This window comes from Phocoena sinus, chromosome 1 (assembly GCF_008692025.1).
Source record: "Phocoena sinus isolate mPhoSin1 chromosome 1, mPhoSin1.pri, whole genome shotgun sequence".
NCBI lineage: Eukaryota > Metazoa > Chordata > Mammalia > Artiodactyla > Phocoenidae > Phocoena > Phocoena sinus.
Window position 1 is genome coordinate 57444571 of NC_045763.1, and position 15897 is coordinate 57460467.

The following is a 15897-nucleotide window of genomic DNA, read 5'->3' on the forward strand; positions in this document are numbered from 1 at the left end:
CTGGTGAGGCCAGTTAGATTACCCCAAACTGTGGCGGAAACCACCCTGGACAGGACCAAGTTTTAATTACCTACCAGTAAAGCCACAGGGAAGCAAGATCCATGTTTCCTTCATTTGGTCATCCCATTTGCAGTCTTACTCAGACAAGGAACTTTTTAAAGCCACCATTTGTATGAGATGTAAGTAGTCTCTAGAGAGAGCAGTCAAGGGAAATGAGATCTGAGAACCAAGAGAAAAAGCAGAAATAAGAGCACACTTAAATGGAAGACCTGTTTATTGATGGACTACCAAAAAAGTACAATGTGGTGTCTAAGACTTGAGTTACAGCCATCATACTTACTAGCACCATGGCTTTAAGACATTGAGTATTTTTCGTAGTGTCTAAATTACCTGTAAATAAAAGCACACGTTTATTAAGCATTTCCTATATACTATTTAAAGTCCTTTACATATTTTAACTCATTTAATCCCTATACCCCAAGGTAGTTGGTACTGTAATTTTCTTGTCTTAAAGATGAGGACACTGAAGTACAGAGAGGTTAAGTAACCTGCCCAGTAAATGGGGAATCACGGCTTAAATCCCGGGAGTCTAGATGATTAAACTATATGGTTATCCAGTACATAAACAGACTCTAAATAATGATGAAAAATAAAAAGAATGATACGAATCTCTGCTCTGCCTGCCTTTCCAGCTGTTATGAAGATTATATACATCCTTTCTTTTAACAAAAATTTACTTACCTTTAGGCACTTTGCAAACAAATGAGACATTTTCTTTGTCTTCAGGGGAGCTAAAAGATTAGTAAGTCAATAGGCAGTTGTAATACCTTCGGAAAAGGGCAATGTCTGTGGAAAGGGATGCACCGGACTTTGAGAGATCTGGCCAGGCAAGGCGAGCAGCCTGCTTCGAGGGGTTACCGCTAAGCTAAAGGAGTTAGCCAGGCAGAAAGGTGTGCAGGAGGAAGGGCTATGCGCTCACTAACTCTCTTGTTGTCAAGAACATTTGGGGGGACCACAGCTCCATACGGCTCAGGCAGAGAACATGAGAGGATGAGGAAGTGGTGAGAGACGAAGCTAGACATGTAAGCAGTTCCCTCATCACGAAGGGCCTATGTGAGGAGTTGGCATTTATGCTGCAGACAAGCAGTAGGGGGCTACTAAAGGCTTTAAAACAGGAAAATACATAATCAGATGAATGTTTTTGAAAGATAACTCTGATTGCAGTCTAAAGAACAGTTTGGGGGCTTCCCTGGTGGCGCAGTGGTTGAGAGTCTGCCTGCCGATGCAGGGGACGTGGGTTCGTGCCCGGGTCCGGGAAGATCCCACATGCCACGGAGTGGCTGGGCCCGTGAGCCATGGCTGCTGGGCCTGCACGTCCAGAGCCTGTGCTCCGCAACGGGAGAGGCCACAGCAGTGAGAGGCCCGCGTACGGCAAAAAAAAAAAAAAAAAAAACAGTTTGGAGGGTGGAGAAGCCTAAAGATGTTTCCAAGAGCCAAATGGGAAGCTGCTTCGGTAATCTGCATCTTAAAGGATGGGGATCTACATTAGAACAGATCCAGTGGGCGATTAATAAATATTTGCAAGTTAGGATCAGCAGATGTTGGTGGTTGACTGTGGGATGAGGGAAAAGAAGGTTTCAGACTTGACCAACAAGATAGGTGCTTGCACCATTCCCCAGGGTCAAGAACATACTCTTACCACATGAAATAAGGGACATGAAAATGCTTTGTAAACTGTAAAGTACAATATAAATGTTAGTTCTCTTGATTGTAATGGGGGCAGAAATGACTACCCTAAAGAAGTTCTCACCAGCTGGGAAGATAGACATGATACCTACTATAATGAAATAATGATACCTACTACTAATACGAATATAACTAATGAAAGTGCCTTTATGTGCCTAGCACTGTTGTAAGAGTTGTACATATATAATAACTTATTTAATTCTCACAACACTCTATTTTACAGATGAAGAAAGTGAGCCATAGAGAGGTTGCCTAATGTCTCATAGTTAGTAATAGTGCAACTGAGAAACAAACCAACGCTGTCTGGCTCCAAAAGCTCTGCTCTTAACTACAATAGCATATGTCTCTCTCTAAGGCAGACGAAAATTAGTATTACAAGAAAAGTACGTGTAGTCATGAAACAGAGGAAGTTAATATTAATAAAACCCAGAGCGTAGCAGTAGGAAGCAGCGTTTTTGCTTCCTAGAAAAGCATTCATTGTTGAGAGCAGACCTACATTCAATTCTAAGACCCACAGAGTTCTGATCTCCAATTATCCTACAAAATTGTAATGTGCTAGTTTTGTCACTAGATGATGCTCGTGCCACGGTTCTGAATATCTGGCCTCGTTCCTGAGAGGTATTATCCGCTCTAGTGGTTTGGACAACTAAGAAGTACATCAGTTTTCATAACCAATCAAGTGTTTTGTTACATTCATGCATTTTATTATTAATGTACCAAATTATGATTTTAAAAATTTAGAACGGTTTTATAAATAATCTGGCTATACTCAAATAGAAGTTTCTTTTGTTTCTTCAAATTGCTATGAGTAATCTATGAATTATCTGATCATTTCTCTAGCAACTACTGTCTGATATACAGCATTAGCTTTTACTGCTCGAATTCTTTAAGGGACCCAGTGCTGGGGATCTGAAAATTCGTCTCTTGCCTCTGAATGTTCTGCTTTCCTAAACTTCAAAATATCATGATAATAGTCATTTTGACACCGAGCCCTCTCTTAATGTGTTTTTTCTTTTAACCTGTGTTTAATCATTAGTTTGTACTAATGACTAGTAGCTTTTTAGTTTTAGTAGCTCCCCACTCATGCAACAATACATCAGCTTTAGGTACTACATATGTATGAGATTTGCTTGTATTATCTAACTTTTGTTGGACATGTAGACTCCAGAAATCCAGGAGCCATAGATGACTTACTTAAGTCTAACACTGTCATTTTATACCTAGTTCACCCTGATGTCTTCTGAACAATGTGAACTTCACAGCAGAAATCTGAAAAAATAGAAAGATATTTCACCCATCTCCAAAAAATAGCTTGGGAAGGGGCAGTTCTTGTAATAGCTCACCACCCTGCATTTATCACAACTACTCCTCTCTTAACAAGAGCCCTGAGGTTCTCCCTTTGACTCTCTCTCTCTATACACCCCACGCCAGGAAGCCACTCCCTGCCATTGCTTTAAGGGGCCCCACTGTTGTAGGTACCTCCTAAATCTCTAGCTCTAACCCCCATATTTCAGTCTTCCCACTTGCTGTTTCCACCAGGATATCAATGTATACCTTAAAACTCAACATGTGAGAAGGTGACACGTCTCCTCCAAATCCTCACTTTTTAACTTCTACTAACGACTTCACTATTTTCCCAGATACCCATTTTTAAAACTGAAAATAGTATTTCTTTATGACCCCTTATCCAATTCAATGCCAAGTCCTTGGCAAGACGTTCAGGGTCTATTCCAGTTGTCTTTTCCTGTTTCTTCCTCTGCCTCACCGATGTCTTCTCATCCGAATGACGGCGATATCCCCCTAACCCATCTTCCTGGCTCTGTCCTCTCTTCCATCCATCTCTTGTATCCATAGCATTTTATTGCATTGGCCCAAAAGTTTGTTCAGATTTTTCCGTAATATGTTATGGAAAAACCTGGGACTTCCCTGGTGGCTCAGTGGTTAAGAATCCACCCGCCAATGCAGGGGACACGGGTTCCATCCCCGGTCCGGGAAGATCCCATGTGCCGCGGAGCAACTAAGCCCGTGCGCCACAACTGCTGAGCCTGCACTCTAGAGCCTGCGAGCCACAACTACTGAGCCCGCGAGCCACAGCTACTGAAGCCTGTGTGCCTAGAGCCCGTGCTCCACAACAAGAGAAGCCACACAATGAGAAGCCCGCACACCGCAACAAAGAGTAGCCCCCGCTCGCTGCAACTAGAGAAAACCCATGCAGCAACAAAGACTCAACGCAGCCAAAAAAAAAAAAAACAGACAAACTTTTTGGTCAACCCAATACTTTCCAAAGCACTTTTCTGTTTGCCTATCTCACTAGAAACCTTCACTGGCTCATTTCTTTTACTGAGTTGAGCACCAGCTCCACAACCATTGTCCACAATGTCCATAACGTGGGTGTGGGGAGGCCTTTAAGTCTTATCCCCTACAAATGTCTGTCACTGCTCAGCTCTAAACAGCCACCAAGCATCTCCATGTTCAGGACTTTCCCATTTCAATGCCTCGGTTCTTGCATTGTTCTCATTAGTAGCACCTACCATCCGTGCCTTTTAAAGCCTGCCCTTCAAGGTTCATCTCGAATACCACTCATTCAATCAAGCCTTTTCTACTATGTCTACTCTGTAATTATCACATCTCCTTTGCACCCCATTAAATATTACTTGTTTGTATTTCTCATTCTGTATTTATAATATCTACTGCAGTGTTTTGGACATTTTTCTGTCTCCTCTGTTTTAAGTTGTGGGGATCATGAGTTCTGTATAATTCAGTCAACTAGGCAGGGTCGTCATAAAACAGGAAACATAATGTTTAAAAGCATAGATTTTTGGAATCGGTCTTAGTTCTTTCATTTATTAGCTGTGTGCTAGTTAAGCAGTTGCTTACCTGCTCTGAGCGTTGATATTATCTATAAAATGGGAATAAGAGTCGTTACCCCAGTTCTTGTTACAAGAATTAAGTGAGGTTTTTATGCAGGGGCTAATAGATGGTAATCACTCAAAGGATGCTTACTCTTGTCAGTGTTCTTTTTATAGTCACTTAGTCACTGTACAATTCAGATGCACAGGAAGTTATGAAACTGAAGGGGGACTTCTAGCTAAAGACCAAGGTAGAAAGGAAAATATTGTATTAAATAATACCCCAAAGTAAAAGCCCATGCCAGAGAAGAGGCCCCCAAGGATGTAGGTGTTATCCAACCCTGGATCCCTAGGCCTCACCTAATGCCTGGTACCGGGCAGGTGTTTAATAACCATTGGTTGCACTCCCGTAGTTAGCGAATAAGGTGCCATATATGTGTGGTGATCGTGAAGACAGAGAAGATGATCAGACAGTGAAGGAAACTCACTGTCCACCACCTTCTGTGCGACTGTTAGGATTTACACTGTGATAGCGAATTGGCCTGACTGTGCGTCTGCTGGTCAGGCCAGCCTGTCTTCTAACGGTTTTAACGGAGACCTTGCCGAATGCGGGTTTAAGAAGAGGTATCAAAGCATGTGTCAGAGAGAGTGCACTTCTGAAAACACGCTTTTGACTATTCCTAAGTACAGATTTATGTAACACTAGGTTCAGCTTAATCAGATCTTTGGGACAAAGTGAGAGACAATGATATAATAGTAGGTTCAGTCCCTATACTACACTCCCTTAAAAGCTTTTCCTTCGGTAATTTAAGAAAAAAGTTGTCTTAAAAACAAAAAGTAATGGGATTTCCAGACAGAAATCTGTGTTTAAATGGCATGAAGGCTGTGGTTCAAATCAACAAAAGCGAGGAAATCCAAAGTTAACCTTTATCCAGACTGTTAGGCCATTTTTTCCAACTCTGTGTGTGCCTGTGAGCAGCCCTCCTTTTGAAGTTCCTGGCTCTGGCAACCAAAATCCACAAATTGCTCTGAATTACAGTACTCTGGGTCTGCTATTTAATGGGAAAATACCCTGAAGATATATGCTTACTTGCAAGTGTTTTTAGGTATAGCCACTGTACACCCAGGAGCCATGAACCTGGTGGGTTTTTTTCTTTCAAGTTCCTGAAATCCCCATCTGCACCTAAATCAATCCTGCCTTATATCCAGGTGGAAGAATTTGTATAACATTTGTGTTGCTAACACTGATGAAGTTTCATATTACAGCTTATATGACACAGTTATAATTCAAATGCATTTACAAAATGTTTCTTTTCTCTCTTTTCACCAGACATGGCGATGACTTGATTGTAACGCCTTTTGCCCAGGTATGTATCATGCTGGCCTGCCTCATTCTCGCTCTGTCTCTGGGTGTAGTTTCTAAGTGTAGCCTCTAAACCTGCCCATTCCTCTCCTTTGTTCCTAACCATTCCTAACAGTGGAAACATTTTACTTATAGGTCCTTGCCAGCTTGCGAAGTGTGAGAAACAACTTCACCGTACTGACAAACCTCCATGGAACACCCAACAAGTAAGCATGCACTTTTTGTGGAGTTATAAATCCTTTCCATAAAGGCGAAACCCTGAACAGCACTAAAAAAAACCCACAACCCAACACTAATGCATGGAAATTTGCCCTCCTAGCTAGGTTAGGATACATGATAAAATTTAAAGTAGGATGGATCACCATAGTATTTTAGAACTGGTAAGATGTTAGAAATTAGTCCAGATCTTATTATCTTTGTGCCTTTAACACTTAGTAGAGAGGAGTTCAACAGATGAAAACATGAGATGGTTTTTTTTTTAACCTTTGTATTTACCACTTGAAAGTGTGAATGCTCATCAGTAAAGGCCGTAAATTCTATTAAAATTCTTTTGGAATAAACTATTAACGAGTTCAGAGAATTCAAACTCAAAATGACACGTACCAAAAGTGCAGGTCCAGGTTGCCTATTTTTTGATAATATATAAACAGGCTCATGTAATTTGATGATAAGAGTGTGATTATCTTCTCTTCGGCCCTTAACGAGCTACATAAGCTTGGCCATTTCGACTAACAGGGCTGAACATTGGTCTCCTCATCTGTGAAATGAAAGGTTTGAACTTAATAATACTGCAGTAATTTTCTCCTCCGAAATCATTTCAATCTGTGGGTCTAAGTGCTATGCCGTTCACTATCCAGCAATGTAAAACTCATCACAGGGATCAGAAGGTCATAGAATCAGTGATCCTGGGATGGTAGGGCTAGAGGAGAATGTTGAGAAATGACTCAGCCTCTTTGTTTTACAGAAGGAGAAATCAGGCCCTCAGAAATCCAGCAAGTTGCTAACAACCACACCATAGGCTAAAGATGCACCCGGGCCAAATTCTAAATCTCCTGATTGTCTCAGCTAGTGTTCACTATAGGATACCCTGTCTCTCCAGTCTTTGTGAAATTATTCATTGACCCCCTACTTTGCTTTTATCCAAATTTTTATTGTGTGGAGTTGTTAAAAGCGAGAGTGAACCCTGCTTTGAATGCTAACTTTTTCGTTCACTGTTCTATCCCTTTTCCCGGAGCTTCCTGTGAGAGAGTCCTGCATAGCCCCATGGAGTTTTCCCATCGTTGGTCTCTCCTCTTCTAAACTGTTCTCCAGACTGCCACCAGAGTCCTCTTTCTCACTTGCTGTTTGGCCATGTCACTCCGCAGCTTGAGGCACTTCAGTGGTTCACTCTGATCATTACGATAAAGTTTAAATGCGTGTGCTTGGCCACAAGGCACCGCATGATCCAGCTCAAGGTACTTTGATAGTTGATTGGGTTTATGTTAGATGCAGTATACAGGAAAGCTAGAGGCTTGCCCAGGCTCATTTGCAGTGGTGCTCCCTGTTTATTGTTAAATAATTCACTCAACAAGTATTTATTTAGTGTACTATTCATCCACACGTATATGTGTGTACTTAACAAATATGTATTGGGCACCACCTTGTACTAGGCACTGGTGATATAATAGTGACCAAAACAGACAATTCTCTGCCCTTTCAGGGTTTACATTCTGATGGGAGTGCCAGGGACTACAGAGGTGTACAATCAGACCAGGTCTCTGGCCACATGGAATCACATTCTAACAGTTGTGGCCTGGTTGTTCCCTGCGTGTTCTACTCCATCCTAATTATGGACTTACTGTTCTCGTTTCCTAGTGTCTCTCTCCACCTGCCAGTGATTGCCTCACTGAATCCTGCTTGTCTTTTATAACACTCATTTGTGTTATCTTCACCAGGATGCTTGCCCTGACCCTGCCAAGCCTGGTTGAGCACCCCCCAGTGGCCCCAGAGCACTCTGCAAATCATGTATGGATCTCTGCCACGACCACTATACTGTGTGTCCCCATAAGGACACTTGAAATTTACATTTACTTTTCCTTGACTTTCTAAGAATTAGCAGAATGCCTGACACATAGTGTGTGCTCCATAAGTATTCGTCATGCATATAAATCTCTGAATTACTAATTGTTAGAGAAAGACCACCAAATGTTTCAAAAATTATTTTTTCGGAAGTGATCCTTTCCATTCTTCCATCTTTTTTTCTTTACAGGATATGGCCTCTGGGGCCTTATTTATTGGCTTCATAACTCAATTCTACCAACTGAAAATTATGTGACTTGGGCAAGTTATTTCACCTCTCCAGAGCTCAGTTTCCCAATCTATAAGATAGGGTTGTTCTGAGGATGAAATGAGTTACTATTTGTAAAGCATTCATAACAGCATCTAGCACATAGTAGTAGGTGCTCAATAAATGTGAGTTATTATGAGTGATAGTTACATTTCTCTTGCTGAATCCAGAAACAGTACAATACTTTGGAGTTTTCACATCCATTATCACAGTTATCATCACCGTAAATGATGTTTATGACCCACATGTTGCCACCACACTATGAACAAGGAAACAAAGCTCAGGGAAATTAAATGACTAGTGCAAAAACAGCTCACTTCTGATGGGATGAGCAGAGCCAGTGTTGAAACATAGTATCCTGGTTCTCTTGCAGTGTTCTTTTGTAGGAAAACTCAGTTTTTTTCCTTCCTCTGTAGAGAAAAACCCAGTTCCTCCCTCCCGGGTTTGTCTTCCCAGTGACTCTTCTTTACTAGTCACACAAAACACTTCACTTCTGACACATCTGGTCACCAAATACGTGGAGGTTTTCCCCTCACAACAGCAAGAAAATGTCCGACACCAGCTGGGTGTCCCACAGTTTAACTCAATCCTGATGCTATCTGACATAGCATCAGATCCCACAGGTTAAGGGCTCAGTTCCACAAGATTGCCCACCGCCTCCCTCCCCACTCCAGACACCAGTTGTAAGCTTAAGTTATCATCTTTGCTTGTGACCCACCAGCTATAAGATTCCAACAACACCCCCCTTAATTAATTTCATTAATTTGTTCGAGCAGCCCACAGAACCCAAGGAAACATGTACTCATGTTTACCAGTTCATTAAAGGATATGATAAAAGATACAGGTGAACAGCCAGATGAAGAGGGCAGAGTCTGAGAGGGTCCCGAGTGCAGGAGTTTCTTCCCCTTGGAGTTGGGGTGCATCACCCTCCTGGTGTGGATGTGTTTACCAGCCTAGAAGCTCTCTGAACCCTGTATTATTAGGATTTGCTGGAGGCTTCTTCACGTAGGCATGAGCAATTATTAACTCCATCCCTAGCCCCTCTCTTTTCTGGAGGATGAGGGGTAGGGCTGAAAATTCTAAGCTTCTAATCATGGCTTGTTGCTTCTGGGGACCAGCCCCCATCCAGGAGAAATCCAGGACCCCACCCAGAGTCACCTCATTAGAACAAAAGATGCTACTAGTGCCCTTATTACTTAGGAAACTACAGGGAATTTTAGGAGCTCTGTGTCAGGAAGCAAGGGTAGAGAACAATATATGTATGTTCTACTATCTCACATCTTTCCATTTACTATACCTATTCAGTCTTCTGGGTTTTGGGACGAAATCTCTGAAGGCTTTGGAACAGAGTCATTTAGGAAGAACTCATGGAATAGCTGAAGGTCAGAGAGCCTGAGGCAGAGACGTGAGCTAGGAGAGCATTTCAGGAATTAAAATATGAAGAGTAAAACCCTGAACCAAGATGATGGAGGTAGGAATTGAGGAGGAAGAGATTAATAAGGATACATTCCCAAGGCTTCTTTAACATAGCAGGGCTCAAGGCCACTACACTGCACAGCTCCAGGGAGAAGGGGTGCCAGTGGTGATGTGTCAGGGCGTTTTCAGTTACTGGTTTGTTGGCATGGGCTCGGAGGTCCTTCCTCTGTTAAAGCATTGGGGAATTAAGCCTAACCCTGCTTATTATAGGCTATCAGCTGAAGCTACTTTCTCGAGATCAGATTTTTCCATAGCCTTGGGGGTTTTGAGCCACATAAACCTCCATATTTGCCATATACAGAGTGCCCTAAGACCATAGTTGCCATATAGAGAGCTCACCCAGAGCTAATTCTCACACTCTGGCTGAGGACCACCCTCCAAATCATGGCTGTTTGTGTCACCTCTGGCCCAAACCACACTCAGCAAACATAATAGACCAGCAGTAGAATAGTTGCATCTAATGATCATTCCCAAATCCATACGCATATTTGTACAGAGTTGATCCTCTTACTGAGTTCAAGTACTTCCTTAAAACCAACATGTCCACCACTAGAGCTTCACCAAAGGGAGTTGAGATTGCCTTGGTCTAGTTTGGGCTGAGAAGTGAATGATGGAGCTGCCTGGCAGGGACAGGTTGGAAAACTGAGGGTCCATTTAATGCACTTTATTCTATTCCTAGATAGTCAATACCCTCAAACAAATAAAAACAACTGAAGACAAGAATATCTGTCAGGAATGGATCCACCATGCTAAGAGCATTCCCCCTCCCACCCCAACCCAGATATTCACTTATTTCAACAACTGAAACTATAAGGTTCATGGAACTCAGAAGTTGTTTTCTGGGATATTTGACTTGGGTTCCAAAGTGCTACTCCTTGCCTTGAATGTAACATTTAAGCAATAATTATGTCCTTGGAATGGTTTTCATGAGACATTTGGATAATGTGTTGTTTTTATATGAAAAGGAACTCCCACATAGAACTATAATTCTCATAAGTCAAGATTTCCTTTATCTTTTGGCTCTTTGCTCAGCAAAAGCAGTTCATTGTCTGTCTGAGCTTTACCACCCAAAGGGTGAAAATCTCAGAGTTCCTATTGAGGTGATTTCCTTGCACTTCCTTGAAATGTTCTGTTGAGGGATGCTTGATTGGGCTTGTATTTCTTTGTCCCAGGAATTTTGAAACTGTAGCTTTCAGAGTTGTTAATTCAGATAAGCATTCCCTAAAGCATTTACTGACTTTAAACAGATTGATGGAGAAATCACATGTGAATGAGAGTACCTACATTCATCAGACTGATAACCAGGCAATTGAGCTGGGAGCAAAGAGCTGTCCCCATCATCCAACTCTGTCCCTAACATCACACACATCACCGGTGGCTACCGGGAGATCACGTAACATCACTGTATCCACGTTCTTCCGAGGTATAATTAAATGAACATGTATGAAATCTTTGAGAAAGAATTAATAACCACTAGATTTTTTTTTTCAGTCTTTCATTGCCTTGTGTTCTTTGACATGGGATTTAAATTAACTGAGAATAATAAAAATCTTGAGCATTCAGAGCTGGACAGAACCTAGCCAAATTTCCTCAGAGTAAGGGAGGAAATATATGTAAAACCTCTCACACAGGAGCTGGCACTCTGTAAATTAGCAGAAAATGTTAGTTGCTGCCTGTTCTCCCCAGGTGAGGAAGAAACTGAGAAGTTCAGTGAGTTGCCCAGGGCTATATGGTTAGAAGGTGCCAGAACCAGGATTAGAATTCCTGTCTTCTTATTCATAGTCCAGCTCTTTTTCCACTGTGTTATTCAGGACTGGAAAGTATTAACTGCTGTGGCCATATTATCCTCCCTATTAATATCACCATCTTTACAACCCAGGTGTAGAACTTATGATTCTTCTGTAAGTTAGGGACCTTTGGGCTCGTAATGGGCAACCAGTGCCATTTTCTTCCGACACTCATCACAGTTTTCTAATTGGTACTCTCATGCCCCACAAGCAATAATGCAGCGTCCAGATGTCATTCATTCATTTAAATGTATCGAGCTTCTTCTTTGCACCAGCTCTTGAGAAAAAGTGATGAACCTTTATAAACGTACTCCTTGCCTTTCCAAAACTTACACACACAGATGCTCACCTGAATTAACAACTCTAAATAAAAGTTATATTTTCAAAATAACTCCTGGGACAAAGGAGTTTATGTAAATTGTGTAATTTTTTAGAAGTCATTGGGAGGATCAGGTGCTATGTGTCGCTGTGCCATTAAGAAAGCAGAGATTTCCAATATTGAGGGTCTCTTGGTTCTATGCCTCTTTTCACAGAAGTCTTCTTTGGAACTCAGGAAGATAGTTAAAATAAAAGTATTAAAAAAATATATTATCAGTCTAATCAACAGCTATTGACTACCTATATCGTACCAAATTCTTTGCCAATTACAAGGTTACAAAGATGAATGAGATTCAATCTTTGTTTAAATTTCTCACAGCCTAGTTGAGACAGACAAGAGAATGGGAATTGTAATGCAGTAAGAGCAGCGCTAGGGTGGGGCATAGGAAAGTATAGGTAGCCCAGTGACTAGTCACAGGAGGGAAGGATCCTCTGAGGTGATGCCGAGTGCAGTCCTAGAACATGTGAAGGAGTTTGCCGCTTAAAGAGGAGAAAAGTGGTCAGATGAGCAAAATATGTGCAAGGGGTCCAGCAACACAAACATATTCTGAGTCTGAGGAACAGTGAGCAGTATGTAAAACCAAGACTATAGAGGAAAAGGAAACCAGATAAAACATTCATATGGTATTTGGCTTCTCAAATCATTTTCACATCAATGGTTCATTCAATCGACAGTTTACCAATATGTATGGAGTTCCTACTTTACGTGAGGCAAGTTGGGAGGTCCTGCAGAGGGCACATGAAAGGGGTCAGAACTGGAGTCCACCATCAATGGGTCATTGATGAGGGGAGGGGATAGTCCATGGCCATATGAGTTGTAACATGAGGAAATAACCCTGAAGGTACAGATGAAGCACGCTGCGCTTTTCGGGAAGGAAGAAATTTCCCTCTTTCCTTCTAGGTTCTTCTGGCTGGTCTAAGAATAAATGAACATGAGACAGATTAGTAGGAGAAAGACACACAGAAGTTTAATAGCATGTATACATGGGAGAGGCCCAGGAAAACTAAGTAACTGGACAAAGTGGCTGAAACCCTACCTTAAACACCATTTTCAGCTAAAGACCAAAGAGGATATTGTGGGGTAGGGGTTTGGGACTTGAAAAGGAAGGAAGGCAATTGACGTGGAAGTGGAAAAGCAAATGTTTGGTAAATAAATGTTTGCTGGACCATGCGGAGACAGACAATGGCACACAGAATGGAATTTTAACAAACAGACTTTGCTGGGTTCCTCCCTGTCTACCATACCTAGCTCATACTATACTTATCTGTGGTCAGAGCTCCCTTCCTCTATTTACATTCTTTTAGGCTGTTAAAGGTCAAAGTTTCTTCCTCGGTCTTTCGGGCCTTTTCAGCTTGAAATAATCCGTATGCTATGCCAAGAGCATTTTGGGTAGCAAGTTCTCCTCCCTACAACAACATTCTTTGGAGAAGATGGCATTTGACCTTTGAAGGTATGATTCTGATAATGGGTTTTTTTTCCCCACACATCCAAGCAATTCTCTGACACCACCTGGGTGTCCTATAATTCAATTCAGTTCTGACATTAATAACTTGGAGATAGCGTCAGATCCCACCGGTTAAGTGCTCAATCCTACAAGACTGCCCCTCCCCCGCACACCCCTCTCCCACTACACACACTGGGGACACCAGTGGGAAGCCCAGGCTCTTGCCGGGGCTTCTGACCCACTGGCTAGAGGTTGGAGCTTCCCACAAGCCCTTCCTTGGGTTCAATGAACTTGCTAGAGGGGCTCACAGAACCCAGAGAAACATTTTACTTACTAGATCACTGGTTTACTATAAAAGGATATGACTCAGGAACAGCCAGATGAAAGAGATGCAGAGAACAAAGAGGGTGCCGGGGGAAGGAGCACAGAGCTTTCCCGCTCTCCAAGTGCATCCCTCTCTCTGAATCTCCACGTGTTCACCAACCCAGTCTTTTTGAGTTTTTATGAAGGCTTTGTTACAAAGGCATGATTGATTAAATCATTGGCCATTGGTGACTGAACGCAATCTCCAGGCTCTCTCCCCTCCCCGGAGGTTCAGGGTGGGCCTAAGGCTCAAACTCTCTAATCACAAGGTTGCGACCCCTGGCAACCCCCTCCTTAGGTTACGTAGTTGCTGGTCCAAAAGTCACCTCATTAACATAGCAAAAGACACCTTGATTGCTTTCCTCACTTAGGAAGCTCCAAGGATTTTAGGAGCTCTGTGCCAAAAATGGAGCCAAAGGCCAAATATATATGTATATTTCTTACCATAACTGGCAATATTATAGAATGGAGGGGATACTTAAATGTGCAGATTTGTGAGAGGAAAGCTTCCTTCACAGAAGCACGGCCTGAGCAACGTCAGGAAAGGAAGAGCACATGTTCAAGAAAAAGGAAGTGATCAAGTTTGGCCTTGGCAAAGTATGAGTTAGTTCTTTCCCTCATTCATTCATTCATTCTTCCATGCAATAAGTATTTACTGAGTGGTTGACATATACAAGCATATGTTGAGGCCAAAGAGCAGACTTTGAATGCCAGGCTAAGGAGTTTGGAATTTAATCTCTTAATTATTTCTGAAGACCAGCCCTCAGCATTAGTGCAGGTGTTATCAGCAGATGGGCTAGTACAAAGAAAATGCACTTTGGATGCAGAAAGACTGAGCTTTGAATCCTGACTTTGCTGTTATGAGCCATGTGTGCTTCAGCATATTTCTTAACTTCTCTGAGCTTCAGTTTCCTTATCCTTAAAGTGAGATGATGATACTCTCAATGGAGGCTAAGAAGTACCCAGCACAGTGCCTAGCAGAGAAAAGCACACATTGGATGGCAATTTCCCTTCGCTTGTCACCGCAGGAGAGCAGAATGTGTGATCCCAAAATATGCCACTTTGGCACTTGGATTATTTCGAGCTGAAGGCAATCAAGACCCAGCAGATTCAAGATAAACTTTTACCTCTCCTTCAACTACCTAAAATAATTGTAGTTGGGGGCCTGGCTGAAAGAGCAACAGAGCTAATATCAGAGATAACTTTTATCTGAATGACCCATCTGTATGGCAGAGCAAACGTCTAATTACAAATCATCTGCTCTTCTCATTGTCTGGTGAACGACCCTCCTAAGCTTTGAAGCCCTAGGCTCCTGTTCCATTCCTTAGCTCAGGGTGACAGATAAGTCCCAACTGCTTGACTTGCCCTTGGGTCTCATATTCTTATGGGGCTCCCTTAAGTATGTAGTTAAACTTGTTTGTCACCTGTTCATCTGTCTTATGTCGATTTAATTAGTAGACCAGCGAAAAGAACCTAGAAGGGTAGAGAAAATTTCCTCCCCCACATCATACATGAAGATTTCATGCCACAGAGTTTAAAAGTACCTTGCCTAGAATCACCCAGCTGGTAAATGAGTGATACATATGAACCCTATCCATCAGACCCTGCGACAATAAGATATTTTTACCTTGAAGCTATATTACACCTAAGGGACCAAAAATGGATTTGGAATACTTTAAATCTAGGAAAGTAATTTTGTGGCCACACCGGTAGGGAAACCCTTCCTTTTCAACCCCTTTGCAGGCCATTTAGAACTTGGCTTCCTTCCCAACCTTGCCTGTGCATCAGAATTCACAGAGCAATAGTAAAGTTACAGATTCTCATGCCTTGTCCCAGATACCCTGAAATAGACCCTCCAGGGATGGAGAAGGCAATCATATTCTCAATAGCTCCCCAAGTGATCAAATGGCGTCCATGTTTGAGACCCATTGGCCTGGAGTGTCACTCTCTTGCTCACTGCTAATATCCTGCTTGCTCTTTAGTGGGGCAGACAGCCCTCTATACCAATGGCTCTGGAATGTGGCCCCCAGATCCACGTGGCATTAGTTAGAAATGCAAACTCTCAAGCCCACCCCAGGCAGACTGAATCAGAAACCCTGGAAGTAAGGTTCATCAGTGTGTCTTAATAAACTCTGCAGGTGATTCTCTGCACCCTAAATTTTGA

At 42.2% G+C, this 15897-nt stretch overlaps 1 protein-coding gene across 2 annotated transcripts in view; it reads left to right on the forward strand.

Moving 5' to 3' along the window:
• The window catches only part of PDE4B (phosphodiesterase 4B), a 614195-nt gene that overhangs the window by 489017 nt on the left and 109281 nt on the right, over positions 1 to 15897 (forward strand). For both annotated transcript variants that reach the window (XM_032626205.1, XM_032626214.1), the window contains 2 exons: positions 5926 to 5962; positions 6094 to 6164. In XM_032626205.1, coding sequence (XP_032482096.1) covers positions 5926 to 5962; positions 6094 to 6164 — 108 coding nt within the window. The remainder of the gene's footprint in view (positions 1 to 5925; positions 5963 to 6093; positions 6165 to 15897) is intronic.